The sequence below is a fragment of the Heliangelus exortis genome, chromosome 2 (assembly GCF_036169615.1).
Source record: "Heliangelus exortis chromosome 2, bHelExo1.hap1, whole genome shotgun sequence".
Classification (NCBI taxonomy): Eukaryota; Metazoa; Chordata; class Aves; order Apodiformes; family Trochilidae; genus Heliangelus; species Heliangelus exortis.
This window is the reverse complement of record NC_092423.1, coordinates 35,754,887-35,778,357: the sequence shown is the minus strand read 5'-3', so window position 1 is coordinate 35,778,357 and position 23,471 is coordinate 35,754,887. Positions and strand designations below refer to the sequence as shown.

General features: G+C 37.2%; 1 protein-coding gene and 2 long non-coding RNA genes across 4 annotated transcripts in view; 1 reads left to right on the top strand and 2 right to left on the bottom strand.

Annotated features, from left to right (window-relative positions):
• The window catches only part of LOC139792353 (uncharacterized), a 414,091-nt gene that overhangs the window by 348,173 nt on the left and 42,447 nt on the right, over positions 1-23,471 (bottom strand). The window lies entirely within an intron of this gene.
• On the bottom strand, positions 579-16,875 carry EFHB (EF-hand domain family member B). The gene is given in 12 exon segments (XM_071735530.1): positions 579-973; positions 3,928-4,109; positions 4,606-4,794; positions 5,163-5,388; positions 6,172-6,326; positions 7,396-7,463; positions 9,660-9,789; positions 11,581-11,691; positions 12,317-12,497; positions 14,264-14,407; positions 15,618-15,680; positions 16,761-16,875. Coding segments are annotated over 12 exon segments (1,680 nt in total). The 5' UTR covers positions 16,827-16,875; the 3' UTR covers positions 579-808.
• On the top strand, positions 17,240-23,126 carry LOC139792348 (uncharacterized). Its single transcript, XR_011724218.1, has 4 exons — positions 17,240-17,912; positions 18,513-18,679; positions 22,043-22,240; positions 22,777-23,126. It is a non-coding gene; the product is annotated as an uncharacterized lncRNA (long non-coding RNA).

Here is a 23,471-nt window from a genome sequence, read left to right as displayed (position 1 = left end):
TGAAATTGCATTGGTCACAGCTAAGTTAGCTCTCTGAAAGCCCCCCCAAACTCTTCTGACTACCTAGCCTGTATTTTTATGTAATGTGCATATACTTCTCTAAATATCAGTTAATTTTTCTTGCTTGCCAAATGCTACCAACAGTTGTAAGATTGCATAAAGTTTATGAGCCCTCTGCCACACAATCAGGCATTTATTTTTGCACTTCTTCATCAATCAGTATTTACAGACTCTACTTGATGACACAATAGATCCCATGTCTGTGACTATGCAGATTCCTTAATATCTTACTGTAAAGCACCTTCTCACGTGATTTTTCAAATATATGAAGTAACTTACTACAAGCACATCTCTGTTAGCTACCATTTTGTCAACTAGAAATTAGAGAACATTACAGGCAAAGCAAAACACCATTCTATGGTAATAATATTTAAAAGGTCTTGCGTATCTTTCAAAAACATCTTTCTGTTTATGAGAGAAAACAATAAAAAATGCAAAATGTGTCCCTGCTTGAAGTATTGCTGTTTAAACTCAGAAACACTGTAAAAAGAGACAAAATTAAGAACTTAAGATTTAAATTCCATTCATAAACATGCTGTATCCTCTTTTATTTCTATAGATACCATATCCCAAGAAATTGAATGATAGCAGAAAGATTTAAACATATGTGGTAAACCCATTACTCAGAAATATAATAAACAATGAGTTCCAGCTCTGTAAACACACCTTATTTAAAACGTTTATTGTATTTAGCATTAGAATTATGACTGATGTCAATTTAAAGAAATGCAATGTCCAAAGACTAGAATTATGAACTGGGTTTTGTGTGTGATTCATGTATTTCATTCAGTTCATTTCTGAGGCTTTCTACACAAACCTCTTCTTTCTGATGTTTCATACAGATTTGCTTCCATATATCTTCAAATGTTTCTTGTGAAATATTCACACCGATGTTGCGTAGGATTTCTGCAATCTACAAAATAATACAATTCATGCAACTCTGGTCAGCATTTTCTTTAAACTATATAGGGTCAAGCTTTTACACACAGTAGCAAACTCTAATTGACAAAGAATATTTTCCTACTCATAAACAAAAAACCACAGACCAAATCCTGCATCCTTAACAAAAGAAGTTTCTATTTAAGTAAAACTTAATCTTACTGGGATGGAAGCTCTGGTGTACAAAATCACCTCTAGTTCTAATGTAATACTGATGCAACTTAAAAAAAAAAAATAAAATAAAAATCAAACACAGAAGATTCAGGGAAAAGGAAGCATTTTTTTTAAAGTCTTAAGTCCTGTTTAGCCATTATACTTTTACTATTTGAAGTTAATGACATAAACCACATTGTCTGCATTTCACAGCAATAATAATATATGCAAAATCTTCAGTTGGTATAGATAATGGTTAAAGTAGCTAAAATGAAATGGTTCACATCAACTTTGGCTCTTGCTATAGATTTATACCAAAGTAATTCAACCTAAAAGATCTTTTTTTCCTTATTCTCTCACTTAAATGTTTTCTGCTGCACACCTCATTATACTGACCTGTTGAAAGCAAGTTTTAGAAGAACACTGAGATGACTGGTGCTTTTGTTAATATTAGCAAACTTTTGGCTTCTTCAATTGTGCATTTGCACACATTGTGCTTATTCCCTGGATATTTTATGCATGCTTTGATAAAGTAAACCTTTGACACAGTCAAATCAACCTTGCTTGTCATCTTTCTCTACAGCTGTCTGTTGTATAACTGTAGGTCTGATCCACAGTACAGCAAAACTACAGCTTCATATTAGCCAATACATCTACAGCAGTTTGTGCCAGATGAAATTACACGAGGTAAACACAGACTAAATTTTACTTCTTCAAGCATCGGTGTTGTTTCAGTTAAATCAATAACATTGCTCATGAGGAAAACAAACCAGATTTGATCTATTTTTTTCAGAAAGCTGATAAAATTTTAAAATTAAACTAAAAGCAATATTCCATTGTAAGTATCACTGCAGTGACCACTAATGACTACATGCTTTTATAACTCAGTTTCACCATATTAAAATACAAATCAATCCTGGCTATTCAACAGCCATAAAATACTCAAACAACTGACTATCAAGTGTGCAGAGTTAAACCCAGCCTTACTTATTATCAACCTGATCGTGTTGAATACAAATTACACACTATTACTCAGTTATGCAACTTTTCTTCAATAGACCAGGATGAATTCCAGCAAAGAAAATAGCAGGCACTAAAACTACTTTGTTCTTTTGCAACATGAAGAGTCACCTCATTAAACTGTTTTATAGTCAGAATTTGCATTAATTTCTAGAGGCTTATAGAAAAACTGCTAGTATTAAATGACTCTGGGTTTTCATATAATAATTTCATTAGCTTTTACATGTTTTAAAATATTGACACTCTGTATCAAAATAAATCAAAGACCATCACTAAAACATTCACAACAGTCTGTTTCATTAATATACAGTAATTTAACACACTCAGAGGTGCTTCTAGAGTGAATTTTGTATAGCCTGTATAATCTACAATGGAGTATGACATCTCAGGCCACATTATAACTTCAGAGAGAGTTCTATCTGGTGCTTGACAGGTATAATGGGCTTCTCAATGAAGCATGAACTCTATTTACTGCTAGCTGTATTCTGCGTGCACCAATTCCCTGCTTCAGAGATAGATTATAAAATGGTAAACACTCAGGTACATGACATTCTGACAGGCTATTTTATGGATATGCATAGAACATGATATCACCTCTTCTACATTCCCAGTCACTAATTAGAAACATCTTTTCTGTAAAATATACATTCAGGTTCCAGATCCACATTCAAATGTGAATGAATATTTAATATGACTATGAGAAAAAGAAGGGTTGTCAAGGCTTCTTTTTTCATTTTAGATTGGAATTTCATGTTTTGTTACAATTGTCACATAAATTGTACTTCAGGTAATGAAGTTATTTGTTAATATTTTTTCACTAGAAAATGCATACAAATCTAGAAGCAAAAAAGTACACAATACAGGAGGAGTGAAGTTGTTTTAGTATTTATGAATGAGGAATTCTGGGCTGTGAGATAAGAGAGTGGTAGCAGCCCCCAGAAATATGAGATGGAAAATAAAAAAGAGACTCCAACTAAGTCCCTACAAACTGAAGTCCTCTTTGGAAATATGAGATGGCCCAGCATTGGTGAATGACTCCCTATGTCCTCTATCACTGTACAAGTCCTTTGCAGGTGTGAGCCTATGACCCTGACTCAGAAGAGCAATCAAAAGTTATGTCCAAATAGGTTGCCAAATTTGCCGTTAGTAAAACCTGCAAGTTGTTTGAGGACACAACTTGGGTAAAATTCTCCACTGAACATCCATCTGTGACAAAAACTAGTTTTATGCACCTGTAAATATTTATGCTTTTAAAGACGTCTATTCACAGAATAACAGGTTGGAAGAGATCTCTGGAGGTCACCCATCCAACCACATCATCAAGCCAGGATTAACTCTAACATTAAACTATGTTGCTTGGGACCTTGCTCAGAAATTTGCATATGTCCAAGGATGGAAATTTCTCAACTGCGTTGCCCTTTTCACATGACAGAAAAGATAAGTCATTCTTAAGCCCTAGATTAATTACCAACCCTCATCTAACACAGCATTGGATCACGTGAGCAGCAACAAACTGACACACTTCCTTTTATTACTTACCAAAGTTGTATCTCAATAAAATTAACATCTAACATTATGAGTAACTTTAAAAGTGAAGAGTACATACTCTTCAGACACTTGAATACATGTAACGAAAGCGAGCAATGTTTCAACAATGACTTCTACATGCTAATTATTTGATAAAATGACTTTTCACTCCCTCATGGCTAGAGGTAGATTTATCTTAGAAGAACAGTTTGAAGAAATGCACTATACCTCTGCCTTTGGTCTTGTTTTAAAAATGTCTCTTTCATACACTCCCTTCTGACTGAAGACAGAAGGGAACATTAATGCATAAGCATTGGCCTCATCACCATAATTAGTTCTGTCACTCACGCGGCGAATTCGAGGAGCAGGAATATCTGAGCGGATAGTTGGAACCCCACACAACGGATAACCTATGGAAGTTAAGCAACAGGTAGCATGGAAAAGCCTGTATGTAGAGTCAGTGCAAAAGAAGATAAAACATTTTGTATGAAAAAAGAACAATTTTGATACTTCATCTCTACTGAACGAAGTTACATAATTTTCTTTCTCATCTATTTTTCTTCATATTTTTAGAATTCAGCTATATTGTGAAGCATAACAACAGGAAATCTTGCAGTAATATATTAGCATTTATCCAGTAGTTCCAGCTGAAAATATTTATAAGTGATTCCAAGAAGACACTGTTCTCCTAAAATTACAAGCATAATTTCTCAAAGAAATCTCAATTAACTTTCACTTTCTGAATGGATTAGCCATGCCAACTTCCAAGCCACAATTTTTAACAAACTTAGACTGATAAATTACTTCACTATTGTACATCAGTAGAACCTGTAGCAATACTTTTAAACTTCTTCCTGATTTTGCCTTAAATAATGTTCCAAAGTGGGTACAGTTCAGTGTACTTACAGGTTGCTGGAAGACCACCTACTACAGCATTATACTGAGAAGAAGTTGTCTGGTAATTTGCAATTATATTATCTGTTGATCTTGTAAGTGGTTTTGGTGTCTTTTCTGAACTTCCTGGTTCTTTTAACACAAGAACTTCCTGCTTCAGCAGTTGCTCATCATTTGCCCTTGTGTTTTCAGGCAGAGCAGCTAATTTTTTTCCTATTAAAAAAAAAAAAAAGTTATGGTACAGCCAGGATTTATTACGAGCACATAATAGAGTAAGAGGTAAAAAATTTTGCTTGAACCATTGAAAAACTACGAAGTAGGTAACAAAGTTAATCTGAATTCCTGATGATTCTAAGAGATTTCTTCCTTTCTGCCCATTTATGAGACATTGTAAACATGAAAGACAGAACTCCAGGGTTCTGAAACACATTTTTATCTGAGGCACTGCTGGTTATAGACAAGGACTAAATGCACCATCTCAATCCTAACCTCCTAAAGGAGCACCTACTCTATACCAGCAACGGCCTTTCAATAGCTGTTTTAAGAAAAAGATCATCTCCATAATTTGCCAGTATTAAGTCACCAACCTTTTGTAATTATTTTATCTTCAAACTCATTAACAGCCATTTTGTCTTTCCAGTTCAGAAAGTTTGTAAAATCCAGGTAATTAATCAGACCATCTTTATTCAAATCACAACAGTCAAATAAGGAATCCAGGAGCTCATCATCCAGATTCAAATTAAGTTGAAAACAGGACTTCCGTAGGTCATCTTTATCTATCATTCCATCGCTATTCTATTATAAATAAAATAAAAATTGTTGTAACAGTCATATGAAAAATGTCCACCAAAAAGGAACACTTACATATATGCTTATATACACACGCATATATAGCACCAGGCACATCATTTCAGAAAGAGTAACATTGCTCAGTACAAAAAGAAACCCTGATTAATTCAGGGTCTCCAGTTATTCAAATTAAAAATTAGAATATTAGTATGACTAAATATTTTTCAACTTAATATCTTGATTAGAGAGTAAGACTGTGACAGGGTATTGCAACAAGATAACAATCTAACCATAAATGTTGAGGCAAATCCAAGATTTATTTTCAAAGTAAGGCATCAATCATTCTGCATACATTACAATTAGTGTTATATATGGAATGACAACCATTCTTTTTTGCAGAGAGAAAAAAAGACAAGATGTGAAATTCTGAGCCCTGGTGATTCAGTCAAAAAGTACATCTTGGAAGAAAAGATGAACAGAACCCCTTCAACCATTTTTATTCTAAAAGGAAATAACAAATTTGAGGAGCAAAATGCTGTTATTCCTGCTCCCATGTCCCTTGCTTGCTGTTACCTTACCAAATACTGTTGTGAAAGGCTTCGAGTACTGTTGTGTCCATAGCACATCACAGTAGAACTAACACACAAGAACTATGAAGTTACCTTGTCTTTATAGTATTCATCTACATGTGCCTTGCTATGCTTGTGTTTTTTCTGCCTGTATCTCCATGGATCAGGAGTGCTAATGTCACACATCCCATGACATTTATAACATTTTCAGAGCACTAACCTTATCATAGTGCCTGAATGCTTCTAGTAAGATGTCAAAATTCTCATAGTTAGCATTCTTCAAACTCTGTCGAACTGCAGTCAAGACAGCTATCTCTCTGTCCTTACCATGGAGGAACTCATATGGGGGCCAGCAGTGAAGAAGATCACCAACTCCTACAAAAATAAACACTTCCCCAATCAATTGCACATATACAGATGATGGAAATTTTTTTTAATGGCTTACAGTCTCAAGGAAAAGGACAATTTCAGTTTTGAGATGCTGACTTTCAGCACTGCTGAGCATCTGACATAGCCAATTCATTAAAAGATCAAATGGTTCATATGATGATTTCTCTACTCAGATGCAGTTAATATGAAAAAAATTGTAAACATCTTAACATAGCTTCACAAATCCATCCACTGCTCCCAAAAGCTTCTGACAGCAATGAATTCCTCAAAGTCCAGATGGATGAAAGTGAAAAAACATATATTATATATCTATCACTTTCAATCTGTCACATTTCAATATATTTATAAGAAGCAATGGGAAAGTCTATGTAGTTAATTTCCAATAATTATAAACCATTGATTTTTAGAAAGACAATGTACTATTTTTGTGTTACTAGTCCTATTTTCCATGTAACCTAAGTTTGTTAGTATTTTTAAACATTGAGCTACAGTCCTTATACAAGTCCTGAAGGACAATTTCTGGAGTGCTAGTTCACCCAGAGGCCAATAAGAAAAAGAATTAGCTCACCTAACCCCCTTCTAATAGCAACGAATATGCATTGTTTTCTATTTGCTAATAATTTTTTTGTTGTTGTTCAGCTCTTTCTGCTCCTCCTTACAAGCATACCTAGACATTTTAAAGATTTAATTTTCTTACATTACATAATAAATTATGTGTAAAAGTTTATGCAGAATTTGAACAAGCCTTAACTAGTCTTGACTAATTAAATAACTTGATTAATACCACCATCAATCCCAACATCAACTATTTGAGTTGACTAGCTTTCAAAATTTTATCATAATGGAAATTAATATTTTTTTAATTTTCATTCTCTTTTCTGTCTGCTACCTTCAAAAACTTATTATTCTTATTAGTCGTGCAGTAGTGCAGTCGTGCAGTGGTTGGGTTTTTTTTACTATGGTTTTAGGAATATTATATGCTACACAACCAACAGTAATCACTTCAGCATAGTTTCACTGACAAGCTAAGATTGTATTCTGCCCCTGAATTTACCATATGCATCTCGACGGACCAGCATTCCAAATGTACGGTCTGGGGTTACTTTCATAGCTTCTCTTAGACTGTCAAGAAGCACATTTCTTTGTTAATTGTCAAATAATTTATTAATCTCCAAAATAAGACCTATGCTATTATTTCTAAAAAACATTGTCATCTGTTATATAGTTAGGGATGATGCCCATAATTTACCAGAAATTTATTTATCAGTGCTTTGCTTTGAAGTTGCCATTCCAGAAAAGCATCCCTTAATAAACTTGTTCAGAACATTTGCTGTTTGCAATATAACACAACCAAATGTAACAGTTTGAACATTTATATTCATTAAAAGGAAAAACATTCTATACTAATTTGTCTTTCCTAAGACAATAACAAAAATGAGTGAGAAAAGTCATACCAGTCATACCAGAGACACACCAGTCAAATAATAGGAACATTTAGGACAAATCAGATCTCCTAACAAACTCCTTGTGGCTAAAGTGGGAAAATATAATAATATATCTGCTTTTTAATATACAGATTTCTGTTTACAAAAACAGCAAACATGCCAATATCCATCTGGAAAACTTGGCCCAGTTTTATTTACCAGAACATTAAGATGCTGTTGGTGAAATAAAGGAAGTGTTTATTTTGTAATTTGAAAAAGATGCAGTTCTCATTTTATCTTTAGGTTTAATAATTAAAAATGTTACATGAATCAGATACCTCCATGAAAACTGAGAAGAGAATCAGTGGTTTGTTCTAACATACAAAACAAACAACACAGAGATGGAAGCACTGTAATCCAAAAGCTATTTAAGTGTATTTTTCTTTTATCTTTTTCATCTTACACAGAGGATGTGGACAATGTAAAATTTACTAAATTAAAATATGGTAGCTTGCATCTATCTTGTAATATTAGTGCTGGGTCTGACCTTTCCCATATTTGAGCAACCCATATGCCCTGATTGATCATACTGCTTCATGTTGTTCACACTCCAGGTGTCTTTCACATTAAGCTAGAACACAGTGAAGGGGAGAGGAGAAATTGGCTCATTTTTTTGTTCAGTTCCTACAGGTACTATGGGCATAATCCTCCAGAGCCATTGAAATCTGTGATCTTGAGCTTAAAATTAAATTTTGCTACCAAAGTCAATAATGTTGCTTGTGAGTCTTCAGGCACAATTTTGCAGAAGTCTAGAGCATCTGCAAAGACAGTCTTTGAATACATGGAGGAACCCTAGATCTGTAGCATGGCTGGATTCTAATCACACTGTACTTCAGGACTACTGCAGCCCTTCATAAGCACTGTTTTTTTTTAAAATTAAAAAGTTCTTCCAGATCCCCAGGGATTTATGAAGCATTTATAAAGCAGTAATGATTTTACTGACACTAATGCATGTTGCTTAATAATCACACAATTTAGTTACATGTCCTTTTCCAAGGAAGTAAAAAGGTAATGTAACAAAAATGACCAAAAATAGTGTCAGAATAAGAGAAATGGTCAAATCCCGAACAACAGGTGAGACAGTAATTTCTTTCAAACCTTCCTAACTGACAAAGACAGGGTGAAAAAATGAAGCATTACAGTACACTTGTAATTTGCTTGGTGCAAAATTGATCAGTTCAGATTAACAGACATAATACAGCCCTCTCCACTATCTTGCACACTTTTCAGCCTAATTAGGGTGAATACAAAGTCCCTTTCTGTAACAATGTGTTGCAGTGGCAGCATTGAGCACACAGTTACAATTTTAACCATGACAGAAAAAGATACTGGATACTTGGCAGATGTGAGTGAATTTTATTCTTGAAAGGTATCGTAGTTTACTTATGGATCAAGGGCTTTTCCAAGCTGAGGTACAATTTTTTTGAAATCATCACTTTGTTTTGACACTGTTCTCTTCCTACAAATTATGAATACAACTCTCACACAGATTTGTTTAACAACATTCAACAATTTTGCAATAATATTAAAAAATAGTATATATTTGAAGGAAATGACAACTCTTCTGCAAGGCAAACACAAATTTAGTAATTGAAAAATCTCACTATTTAAAATCAAAGATGTCTTCAAGTAATCCTAACAGCATGCCAAGTGCTGTTTTATATTGTAGAACTGGTCTGGATAAACTATCCTGAAAATTACTTCTTGCATTTTCTGCTCATTTCAGTATAGCAAAGGATAGGATTGTGATATGTCAAACTATCCTCAAACAGGAAGACTCCCTCTTCTTGACAACTCACACCACTAGTTCAGTAGCTAACTCATTACAACTTACAATTGTAGATCACAAGGCCAGTCTAAGCATTTGGCTACTTTTCGCCCATCGTTGAAGTGAGGAGTTTCTATTCCATAAACAAAAGATTGGCTGAGGGTTGGAGAGTCATACTTCCTATCTATTGCTTCTCCTGTGAAAAAAGTAAGCATCTCAACCTTCTACTTCAGGAAAAACCATGTACTAAATATCTGTGTTTTTAAGACAAAACAATGAAGGAACAAAAGTAAATAACTAATTAATAATTCTGTTCATTTAAAGATAACTAATTTGCATTCCTGTTTATTAACTAGTTAAGAATAACCTCATTGTCAAAAGTGGAGATAAAAGGCAAAATAAAAAGCAAAAACTGCTCAGGTGGTAATAGTTGGATGTCCCTTTATATATGACCCAACAAACCAAATAGAATTAATTAAAAAATACCAGGTAGCCTGAGTAGTTTAAAGTCTCCATACCTGAGCACAGACATGTACCATTTAATTTACCATTTGTTTGTAAAAAAACCTAAAAGAAAAAAAAAACCAAACTACTTTCTTGAGGTGCTGCACTTGCTATGTTGACTTCAATGGAAATTTTGCCACTGACTTCACTGTAAACAAGATACTACCCTTCTTGCTCATTAATCAGTACAGTTTTGCCTATAAAATGAAGCTTCACTTAAAAGAATATCATAAGTATTCTATGTAAGTGAGCTGCAAACATGTTTCTTGTCACAGAAAAAACCAGTCATTCTATCTCTTCAAGCTCTTTTTTTTTTTGTATTTGTCAAAATTTGTTCATTGGTTTTGGCTTGGCCTCTCCATGATCTTGTGGACAGATGGTATAAAGGACATAGAAACAGATACTGAATAATTTAACCAAAACACCCAAGAAAGGTGGGGAAGAGTGGAAATAAAACTACAAGTTTGTTCAATTCATACTAATAGTACTTCTACTAGAATTTCTCAGTATGAGAACAGGGCATACTATAATTTCCTTTCTGTATAAATGATTCCATATAAAATATACATTATTGCAACTCGAATATCGGTATTGTGGTTTCTTTCATGACAAAACTGCTGGTACCAGTGCAATGGGCAATTTTATTATAATGCCAGTCTTATAGAGCAGCAATGTACACCCCTCTGCCTAAGTGTAAATGATGGAACTGGGAAAAATAGCAGAGGCTGCAAAAGTAATACAAGTACCACATTTCAGAGTGTTTCTTGTCATTCTGATCCTGTGTAGCCTGGTGAGATAAAGGTCAGCCATCCCTCAGCAGACCACTTCACACAAATATAGATAAAGCTCAAGCAGTTAAGGTACAGCCCACTGGAAGGGCAGAAACAGAAACTGTGGGACAGAGGCACAGGCAGGATGCTGTAGGCTGATGAACCTCCATTCCAGGGAGCCAGTCAGCAGGATGAAATTCTTTGTAAGCAGAGGCTGATGCTGAGCTCCCCATTGTAAAGTTTAGATGCCTTGAGATTTCCTGATTAAAGCAAGAAATCAGAAGTGAAAGGACAGGCATAGACTGGACTCATGGTCTCCAGCTTTTAAGCCCAAGATTGCTCTCTCAGTTCCACAGACAGTGCAAATTCAATAACCAAGGAGGACATCTATGAGATTCCAGTTTACTGGACTTTGCTTTTCAAATAGCACACAAAATAAATCAGGCTTTCAACTCCTTCATCACGTTCTTTTATTGTCTAATACACCCACTACTGTTCTAGAAACACATCATGCTCTCTCAGACACATGCAAGTATTTTTTTCACATCATTACTTTTAAAAAGAATTTATATAATATTAATGCAGTATTAAAAAGTAACAGTCTATATCTCAGAAAACAGTGCACAGTGTGTGTTGAGGACACAAAGAGGAACAATTGTCTTCATTTATATTAGAACTTTTTAATGTGTTTTCTTATCAGTCTTTGAACTTACCTGCATAATAATCCTTGTGCGACACAACATACAGATCGTGCCCTTCTCTGGCTTCTTCATCCACTTTGTCAAAACTTTTTGGAGGATTTATAAGCTCTCCAGCTGGTATGTCTGGAAAGAGAGGAATAATAATGCTAGGAGAGGTAAGGAGGATGGGTGTTTTGTTTGGTTGGTTCTTAATTTTAAACAGTATCTTGATAGAGGATAGGCTGATATTATGGAAAATAGCACACTTAAATCTATAGAAATCTTACAGCATAATGATGTGGGACTAGGGGAAAAGAAAAGAAAACAAAAAGACACAGAAACTGAGATTAAAGTAACTGTTGCAAGAGAGCTCCATGGTCAACAGGTAAGTGATTTGCTCCAGTCTATGGAGGAAAGATTCAAATCTTAAGGTAGTAGCTTTTACTAAGCCTACTAGAATGCTTTAGAAAAAGAAGGTAAGTTCTCCAAGGAAATCTACAGACAGATCTGCAACACACCTGAAGCCCTGCTAGTTACCATATGTTCTCAGGTGCTTGTATGCTTGTTTCTTCATTGTAACTGAAAAATACTAGTACATTTTCATGTATTTAATTAACTGCTACAATAACAACTTCTCTATTAAACTGGAACCGTCAGAAGCACAGAATATGTGCTAGTTTTTTATAATATGCTAATTTAGATAATTTGCCGATTATCTTGTGTTTGGAGTGTGTTTTTACACCATGTCTTAAGGTATGTTTTTTCCTACCTGGGATAACTTTTATTCCAAATGTAGTATCAATTATATCCAAACCCTCAGGTAACATAGGAGATTGATCATGTGATCTGCCTAAGGGTGCTTTACGATTACTAAGGTAGATTGCTTCTTTTTTGTCTTGTATTTGTTGTTGAAAATCAGTCTTAGGAGGTGGACTTATTAATGAAGCTACCTAAAGACATCACAAACAACACATGAGGCAGAAAATCAGCAAAATATAATCATTCACACAGCAACATGGCTATTCTCTCTCACACACATGCACACAAGCTTGATCATTTAAGTATATTGAGATGTTACATGATTACATTGACAAAACTTTATCTACAAAGTTGCAAAACAAAACTGTACTTTGAAAGACCACAATCAATGCTATGCTGAGTCTCCAGCTAAATACAATACACATTGTGAGTCATAACTTTTTTTTTTCTTATGCAAGCTTTTCCACTTTTTAATTTATAAAATTTTAGAGTGAGGCCTTTCTGTGCTTACCGCACATTGAAACAACAGTCAAATTATATTATCAAAATTTAAGTGTAAAAATTACTGCAAAACATTTTTTGAAAGATGTCTCCTGGTGCTTATGATTAAAAACATCTCATATCTCTCAGTTAAAACCACCTATTCTCTAAAAAGTTACTCTCAGTTCTATTGATTCATAAGTTAGATAATATTTCAAGACAAAAACTAATATTGCATCCTAAACAGATTTACCAGCAGAAATTACTTCAGCAGGGTTATCATAGCTTAGCACTAGGTTAGACATTTCTTTTTCCCTTCAGTGTATACATTAGGTTTGGGTCAATAGAAGTTACTTGTAAAATTAGGTCAAGTTCAGAGCAAAAACAATAAAAGAATTCTCAAAAGAAAAGCTTCTATAGTGTCAAAACATTTTTCAGTGTATTTTAATCTTGACAAATAATTTTATTTTTCAGACTAATCATCAAAGTCATGGGGACTCTAGAAAGGGTTTATTATTAGACACTTGTTGAATGCTATATAAATAAATAACATTATAAGTAGTACCAAATACAATTGATCTAAGCCCATATTCCAACTCTTCCTCCAGATAATGGTTAATTAATGATGCAAAGTGAAAAATTCTTCAAAAGACAGTACAGGCTAAATAAATCAACATAAAACTTCTGAGAAGGAACACCAAGAATCCAACTAAATTTTTCATTTTGCATATGCCTACTAAGTGTCCTACTCAAAATCCTCTATCAGAACTTAAGTGTTTCAACCTGAAGACCTATTTTTGAGACCTGAACTCCTCTTTACCTTAACGTCTTAATTTATAAAATGGAAAACTATTAGTTTACAAGCCTAACTGATTATATGTATCATAAAAAATGTATTCTAATAGGACTCTTATTTTTAGGTATTTTAACAATCATTTTGTGATTAAATCACCAATCATCTCTTCAGTTTGAGTTGACAAAAATAATTTCTGAAGTAAAGAATACACACAAAATAGTCTGACATACCCAAACCCACTTTTTAGCTAACAAAATCAGTTTCAGTCCAAAGGTAAAAAAGAATACATAATAATTACACCAAACTGTAAGCACATTCTCAGATAGCAGTCGTCATGCCAAGAGTTCAACAGGTTTTAGTTCTGTAATCAGTAAAGAAAAAAGCAGCAAAATTTGTGGGTAAAAGACTGTTCAGTAACTTAAATGCTGAAATGAAATTAATAATTCAGTAGTCGTTGCAGATGTTAAGTCACTGATAAGATCACAGAATTTCAAGTGTTTTATTATTTCAATCATGCTAATTAAACCCAATGAATTGACCTCAAAATTCAGATAATCTGCAACAGTGATGAAATGCTGCAGTGTAAATCACTCAGATGTACCTTTATCCCTGCCTATGAAGAAAATCAGTTTCTCTTATTAAGGACATCCTTAAATAAAAGTAAGTGAGTCACATTCTTACACTTTGTGTAGAAGATGTCTCTCTGCCATGTGTCAAGTGAGATGCAATGTCAGGATCATCTGCTCTGCCATAGAATATTGTTTTAACACCAGGAGCTGGATTTGTTGTATTTCGGAACTTTCGCACAGTATTTGGAGTAATGGGCTACAGATAAGAAAAAGTAAAAAACCAAATTACACCAGATAGTCACAAAATATTAATTAAAAGAGAATGTATGACAGCCACTCCAATATGATTCCAGAGCAGTAAGAACAAAGTATGAGGATGTTTTAGGGCTGTAACACATGATGTTCTGAGCATAAAGTCAACAAAGCCGAGTCTAAATTTTATCAAACTGGTAACATAAGTAATGAGACAGTTGCTAGGTTTGAATTATCTGGTTCCATTTTTAAGATGGATAACAGCTTATTCAGGTATGCTTCACAGAAAATATGTTACATTTATTAACTTCAGAAATCTTTAGCCCAATTCACAACAAATCAATGAAGCTCTTTCAGAAACTATTTTAACCACAGTTTTGGGGGGGGTTAATTACCCATTTAAAAGGGGGAGCTGCTATGTAAGGGATCCATTTTTGCCTCAGTACCTTCTAACTCTTCCAGGACATTAAGAAGGGTCTGTGGGAAGCACAGATCTGAAAGGTATCATTGATAAAGGACAGCCATCAGAAGTAATTGTAATTCCTAATAATCACCACTACTGCATTACCAGGAAAAAAACGTGTAAAACACATCTATTTAGTCACACCTTTGTAAAACATTAAGAGTAAAAAAGAACTGACAGAAGTGTTTTACAATCCTACCAGCTGTGATTCCAGGCAACAGAAACTAACATAGAAAAGTAGTTTCTAAAGAGAAAAGATGTAGAAAAAATACAAAGGTTTCACTGATTTTCTTTTTTGTCTTTTTTTTTTTTTTTTTTTTTTTTTTTTACGCCCTCTCTCAAAGCACAATCACTAATATGAAATTAGAATTGAAAAAATCAGAATGGTTTGTGTTGGAAGGGACCCCCAAGATTACCTGGATCCAACCCCCCCTGCCATGGGTAGGGACATGCCCCACTAGACCAGGCTGCTGCAAGCTCCACCCAACCTGGCTCTGAACACTTCCAGGGCATCCACAACTACCCATGGACAGCTTCTTCCAGTTTCTTACCACTCCCCTCCCTGCCCTCCCCCTCAGGAAAGAATTTCTTCCTAATATATAAACTAAATCTACCATTTTCAGCTTAAAACTCTTCCCCCTGGTCCTCTCACGATACGCCCTTGTAAAATGTCACTCCCAAGCATTCCTGTAGGCAACCTTCAGGCAGTGTTACAGAAGTTTCACGAGGAGTAACTGAAAAACCAACTCACCCTGGGTAGAACCTCAGTGAGGCAACTCGATGCTGTCTCTCCAGTGGGAAACAACTTGCCAGCCTAAACAATAAAACCGAAAAATAAGCCATAACCAAACCCACTGTCCTAATCTGCAAGACTGGTGTCCTGGTTTGGGCCAGGATAAAGCTAATTTTCCGTCTTGAACTTTTGCTTTCAGCTAAGTCTCTTGTAAGTAGCTGCACTTGCTGAAATTAACAGGAAGATTCTCAGACAGTGTCTGCTTGTAGGGCTGACAACCCTCGATGTTTATAGTTACTGCTAGAGACTGGTGTGCAGAGCCAAGGCCACTGCTCAGTTCTGAGTAACATTTTGCCCTCCGGAATGAGAAAAGGAGTAAAGAGGTCACACCTGCAGCCCTCCTTTGGGGGGGAACAGACAAGATAGATGGTCAAAATTGACCAAACTGAGTATTCCATCCCATACACGTCATACTCAGTATAAATTTGAGGGATCATGAGGGTCAAACCCCTTCCTGCTTCCCCTTCTTCGCCTGTCCCTGTTTGCTTCGGCATCCTGGGAGGATTCCATCTGTTCCTCTGCCTGTGGTCCTGATCCATGCCTGAATCTGTGTGTTCCTGCCTCCAGCTCCCGACTGCTGCTGACCCCTGGAATCCAGCCTGGACTTTCCCAGGGCTGCCCGGCAGCCTCAGTGGGGATATGGGAGTTATTGGGGGGAAGAGGGGAAGGAACGTGGTATCAATTTTTCTGTATATTTGTATATATTTATTAATTTTCCCTTTTTATCATTACTGTTTCATTAAAGCTGTGTAGTTTAGTTTCCAACCCATAAATCTCTCTCCCTCATTCTCTCTCCTTCCTTTATCAGGGAGGAGAGGGGGATTAATAGAGAGCATCTGTCATTCGGTTTAATTGCTGGGCCAGTGTTAAACCGTGAAAACTGGTCAAATTGGAATCTGACAAGACTTCACGAGACTGTTGTCTAATTGTCCCTGTTTAGTTAGAAAGGAGGGATGGGGGGGAAGAAGCCAGAAGCATTTTGGGGAGAGAAGGGAGACAGTAGATGTGCCCGTATGCCCCAGGCGCTGCGGCTGCGGCCAGGGACCGGCACAAAGAGTGGTCGGGCGGCAAGAGCGGAACCCCTTCGGTGCAGGGACTCACGGTCGCCAGCTCGGGAAACCTGTCGGTGAACTTCCCTTCGTAAACCGGCCGCAGCTCCCCCGCCATGGCGGCGAGAAGCCTCGGCGACCGTTGGCCCCGCTCGGGCGGTGGGAAGCGCCACCGCGCCCCCTGCAGGCGGCAACGGGAGCGCCGTAGCGCGGCCGCCGCTCTCACACCCCTGCGGCCGCCATGGCGCTGCCCCCTCACAGCCTGCGGCCGTCGCTCTGCCCCCTCACACCCCTCCCGACACCTCCCTCACAGCCCCTGCAGGAAGCCCGGAAACAAATTGCCCTCAGGCTATTTTGTAAGCTTTATGATAGATGAAAATAATGAACTGGAGAGGTACTATGTTTCTTAGACGCCCTTGAAAATCCACTGGCTTCTAGGCAGCAGGTTGAGACTTCTTTGGTTTGAAAGGTCTTCCGTGGTCAAAAGTCTGATCAAACTTTAAATCTCTATAAATTATTCAAATAAAAAAAACAAACAAACAAACACCTTTCACAGATGTTGTCATGTGCATAAACATTGATAAAATATTTTAAACAGACCATTCCTCTAGAGAAAGCTACATCTACACAACAGCACAGGGGTGGATGAGAGAATGTCAGCAATACCATGGTATCAGGACACAGGAAGGCTCTATTGGTCTTAAACGAGTAAACACATCATATTATCTAAACCAGTGTATCTGTCTTTTAGAAACTGATGAGGATTATGTCAGAAAAGCAGCTTTGGAAACACTGAACAAGTTTCACTGTTCCTTAAAAGCTCCTTAGCTCTTACAATGGCTTTTACTCTCAGGTGACATTTAGTAAACTCTCCCATTCTCCCCGGCAAAGCATCTAATTTAATCACACCCTTCTTCAGTCTCTATAGTCCTATGACCGCAAAACCAATTCTAGATAAACATACCGACCTTAACGATAATTAATTAACAAACATTACCAGCTGTTGCCATTTTATTCTCGGCTCTAATGTGTTTGATAAGGATTTAAAATGAAGGAAGCTAAATTAAAGCTGAATTCCCAGGATCCTTTCCTACAAATGGAAGGTGGGAGGCCTGGGTAGCAGCTGCTCTCTGATGACCCGGCCACCAGGCAGCAGGGATGCCTGACTACCTGCTCCAGCTGCCAGAGGCATCAACAGTATATTGTAAGTACTACAATCACCGAGCTTTTCACACACACAAATGTAGCTTAACCTTCTCCAGGTAGTGTACATTACCTTCAGCTGTTATCTACCTGTGGCCATTGCTGGTGTCCTTTGTCAAAATCTGTATGTCTGCTACAGACATGGCTGTACAACATGACTAATGCAGAAAATCCACAATCATCTAGGAAGCAAAGAAGGTCTTAACAGGTTCAGCTCACTTATATTACTCAAGAGTGTATTGGTATCAAAATCCTACCAAAGAAAGCATTAATTGTTGGTGGTTTAATAAATAAAATGATGGGTTACCTCTTGCCTTTTGATCAGTTCCTCTGTCAGATGCAATTTCTATCTAGTAAAGACTAAATCGTGATCTTCAAGGATAGAGCTGTCAAAGAGGGAACTATTTATGCAGAGGAATAGTGAGGTATAGAATTACAAAAATTATATGGTGATAGTAGGGCACAGAAAACTGAGATTCGAATTTTTATTCTTGTGTTTGTTGCATTTCCAGCTGTCTATATACCTGGTCCCAAGGTACTACCATTCTGTACATTGTTATTTCTGATTTCTTTTATTTTTACATTGTTTTTTTTTCCCCAGTAGGTGGCCACAGTTGTTAAATGAAAGAATCCATTCAGCCCTGATGAAGTGGGATGCATCAGAGGCAGAAAAATCTGGCAATGATAAAAAGAATGCCTATTGTAGAGGCAAGCATAGAAGAAGTACTCAGCCTTCTCTGTTTTGCCCCTCTTTTCTTCAGCAGACATGTGGGTCCCTATAAATCACTGGCTTCTTTTCCTCATCCAGGTGCCAGACAAAGCAGGAAAATATTTTTATCTGCAGGAGCTACTTCTAAGCAAGAATTACTGTAGCAGGGCGGATACTGGAGGAAATGGGCTTGCAAATAGTAGAGAATACATTTCTTTCACCTATTTAAAATACCCTCTACTATTAGGATGTAAAAAGTGCAACCATATCTTCACATCCTATCAGAAAAAAATAATATTCTTAAAAATACAGATCTTCACTGAATTATAGGTGTTGGAAAGAACCTCTGGAGATCATCCAGTCCAACCCTCCTGCTAGAGCAGAATCCCGTAGACCAGATTACAGAGGAACACTTTCAGGCAGGTTTTGAATGTCTCCAGGGATGAGGACTTCACAGCCTCCCTGGGTAATTAGCTCCAGTGCTTTGTTACCCTCAGGGTAAAGAAGTATTTTCTCATATTCAGGTTAAATCTCCTGCATGCCAGTTTGTGATCGTTACCCCTTGTTCTGTCACTGGACATCACAGAAAAGAGTCTGGCCCCATCCACCTGATACCCACCCTTTAGATATTTATAAACATTCATAAGATCTTGAAGTCACAGAAATGAAACCGCTGTAGTAGTGGATGAATTTGGAAAGATTTTCCCTTTGTATGAATGTCATTTAAAGTAGATAAGATTCAGACTAGTAAAAGCCAGGCTAAGTGCATTCTCAGATTAGATACACAATATGAGAAAGGGCAGCAAAATTTAGGGCTTCTTACCTCTGTTTTCTAGGTGCTCATTTCCTAGTGCAAATACAAAATGTGAATTCCATGTAGATGCATCTGACAAGAGTTGCTGCTTCTCCCTATAATTCTGCCCATTTTCGAAGTCAGTGTCATATTCATTTCTTCTTAGATTGAAAATTAGTTGGTGTGCAGGAAGAATATTTGTAGGGTAGAAAAAATGTGTAAATGATAAAGATTAGCTGATGGATTAACAAAAAAAATTAACTGCATTTTTATAAAAAACTATCAAAATTTTCTTGACTTCAGCATGAATTTGTCATCTCCTATGCAAAAATAATCAGATCTCTGGAGAAATATGTTTTGGAAAAGTTGAAAAATTCCCTTCTACAGCAGTGTTTTTTTAGTTAACAGTATTTGTCATTTGAAACCTAATTCCCATGATACAGTGTCTTTTTGTATCTTGTTCAGGTCAAAACTGAGGAATAGAAACTGATTAGACCTCTCCATTTTACTTTCCTTATGAAGCCCAAAGAATCCATGTTCTGCAATACAGTTCACATTCTGACTGTGGAGCTGACATAAATAGCAGTCAAAGCACTAAATCTGGAAAATTCTTAAGGTGTCTGAACTCAATGTAAAATGCTGCAAATTTTGTGCAACTCTTGAAGAGCATTCACCATGCTGGTCCATTGTGCCACTGTTATTGCCTGGTTACCTTCATGTTTTTTACTCAACTCATTTATGGATAGAAAATTACTGCTTTTTACATATCACATTCTGTACACTATGATGTGACCAAACCAGTGGATGTACAAAGAAAATGTACACAAGCAGAGACAGAAGAAAGACAAGGATATTATAGTAGATGGACACATGAAGTTCTAGCAGAACAAAGAAATTATGCACATCCTGTTAAGTCAACTTCCATTTATTATTACACATCTAGAGTCAGATTTAAACACAAAAAGACTGAACAGAGCATATTACTCAACCCTGCAGAGAAATGCTGAAATAAGTATAAAGCCATCTGGTGAAATAATGGCTCAGTAACATAATTTTTTTTTTGCTAACATCATCGAATGCAGTTTTATTTCTGGTATTTGCCCTAGGACCAAAGATGATAAAGTATATGAAAACAAGAACACTGCTAGGAATGTCTGGGCAATTTCAAAACTTCTTAAGCAGCTATTTGTACAGACCAAAGCAGAAGAAACTCATCTTCACCACTAACATTCACAGAGACCTGTCACGCCCAGACTACAGTACCTGGAACTCAGTCATTTGATTGCTGCTGCAAGCTTGGCCTCTCTTTCACACGTTCCCAGTGAATCTTTGCTGTTTCCTTACCCGGTAAATCAGTGTGGAACAGCTAGGAACAATCTGGGAGTTTCACAAGAGACACACTGTAGCTCTGTGCTGTGGCCAGGGAGCTGGTTAGCCAGCAGGAACCTCAGGCATGTCAGTGCATGGTTTCTAGCAGCACACCAGTACTGTAGCAGCACACCAGTATTGTAGCTCTGCTGTTGCAGGACCTGAGTCTCAGGTTGCATCCATTGCATCATCCAAGACAAGGACGCACCTATAAAACTAACAGAAAAAAGCATGTGAGATTTGCAGCCATGTCAGCAGTTTCAGCAAAACAGCAGACTGCAACGTATCTTGCAAAGTGTTCAAAGTATTCCAAAGTATTCCAAAGAGAAAAATTCTCTACTCTCTCACGTGAAAGTAATGTTCCTTATCGCTTTTGCCCCCTTTTTACTTGTTCAACTGTAGCACATAATTTCTGCATCAAAAAATTCTATTCAGCCTTGAATTTCAGATACAATTGCTAATCTGAAATATCATCCTGATTTTAGAAAGTAATTATTTATTTTGTAAGTCTGGACTATTAGGCCCCCGCATTTGGAATGTAAGTTCTTTTCTGAACATTGCTGCATTACGCTTTGTATTTTCTCTCATTCTTCTTGTGTAAAATGAGTGTATGGTTTCACATTATATTTTCATATATTCACAAATATTCACAAATATTTTTTTCTGCCCAGCAGGTGGTTACTGGCTCTTTTTCTTCTTTGAGCCCATACTCCCTCACTCGTATCTGTGCCAGATCTAGTCAGCCTCTAGCAACAGATGAGCTGGTCAGCTGAGCCGCTACAAAGCTACGACTGTTGGTGAATAATTTTTGTGGTTGATCCAATTCATTTGGCAGCTGTAGAGTATCACAACTTACTCAAGAGGTGCAAGCTTGCAGCCAGAAACAGAAAGAGACTAGGGACATGCCTTCCATCAGTGGATTTTCATTTGAGTAAAAGCAAAACATGAATTGCCTTGTATGATGTGAGCATTTACTCCCGAGATTGAATTTAGTAATTTCAAGTAATTCTAAAGTTCAAGTGATTCTAAAGACTCACAGTGTAATACTTGCATTTTTTTTCATCCAAAACTGTTCACATACGCACTGGCTCTGGTTTGGATGGAGTTAATTTTCTTCATAGCAGACTGTATGGTGCTGTTTTGCATTTGTGACTGACTGTGCAGTGTTGTTAACACAGCAACACTTCAGCTACTGCTGCACAGTACAAGAACAGGGTCAACACTTTCTCTTTTTCCCCACTTGGTCATCTTCCCCACCCAGGGAGTACACTGGTGGTGGGCAAGAAACTTGGGAAAGGAACACAGCTGGGACAGCTGACCCAGGTCGATCAAAGGGATATTCCATATCACATAGCATCATGCTTAGCAATAAAAATTGTAGGTAGAGAAAGATGGAGCTGGCTTTTAAGATGGCTGCTGCTTGGAGACTGGTTGGACATTGGCTTGTTTGTGGGAGACGGTGAGTGATTTCCTCTGTACTGCCTTTCCCCCCTGACTCTTTCTGTTAAACTTCTTCTTGACCCTCAAGATTTCTTAATTTTGTTCTACCCATTCTATTCTCTGCCCAGCTGCAGGGAGGTGAGTGAGCAAGCAAGGGAGCAGCTGCCAGGTTGGTTGGATGCTCGGGTGTATGTTCATTACACATGCAGTATCAGGATTCTGCTCTTTTGCTCAGGAAGTTGTGCAGTCCAGTTGAACATCATGAAACCAGTCAGAAGGTTATCTCAAATAAAACAGTGCATTAAGGCATGATTACCTGATTTAAAGTGCAACTCTTCTAAATATTCTAAAAAGCAATCTTTACTGAACGATTTTCAAACTCGCAGCTCAGACAACTTGCATACTTTCAAACACATTTCTCTGGAGCTGGCCTGGCATTCTACATCACTGGTGAACTCAGTGCCTTATTCACTTTTTTTGAAGTTATGTATTTGACCTTGTTAAGCCTGCAAGACTGAAGAAATACTTACGGCCAATGTTTTGTTTCCTATACAGGCCACTGCCTGTGACCAGGTGATTCCTATCCCCTCTCTCAATCTCAGCAGATCCTTGCATATTCCCACTGTGAGGGATGTTTCCCAGTCTTTTAACCATTTTTGAAGGACACCTCTGGATTATCCACAACTTTTTCAACAATCTTCCTCAGTTACAGCCACAAAAATAGACCCACAGGATTACAAAGGCTTCACAGTATGCACCAGTAACACCAAAAATAAATGATTTATGCCCAACACTCTCCAGAATGAGGCGTGTCATTTTACACAGGCCTACATTAAGCCAGATTGCTTCTATCCATCCATCCACCAGGGCATCAAGATTTGATCTGTGTTAGCAACTCTCCTAAGTATTAGCACTTGTCCCACGTCTAAGGCTTTATCAATGGTAATTCGATTTTAAAAAGCCAGCTGAATTTCCAGTTGTAATTCAGATCCTCCTGGCTCTTCTAAAGCAGCAAGGCAGGGTTTTTCTGCCCGTGACAGCCAGTCCTCCATCTCTGGCACCACAGTGGGCCCTTCGGGCTGCACCGCACCCACAGAGCCGGGAGGACAAGCAGGGACGATGCTGGCTCGCACCCAGCAGTCTTCTCAGGTTGAGGAGATGCGGGAGATGCGGGACACGCCGGGAGCACTGCCGTGGGGCAGGGGATGGGGACACCCCCTCCCTCAGGCCCCGCTGCTCCTCAGGCCCCG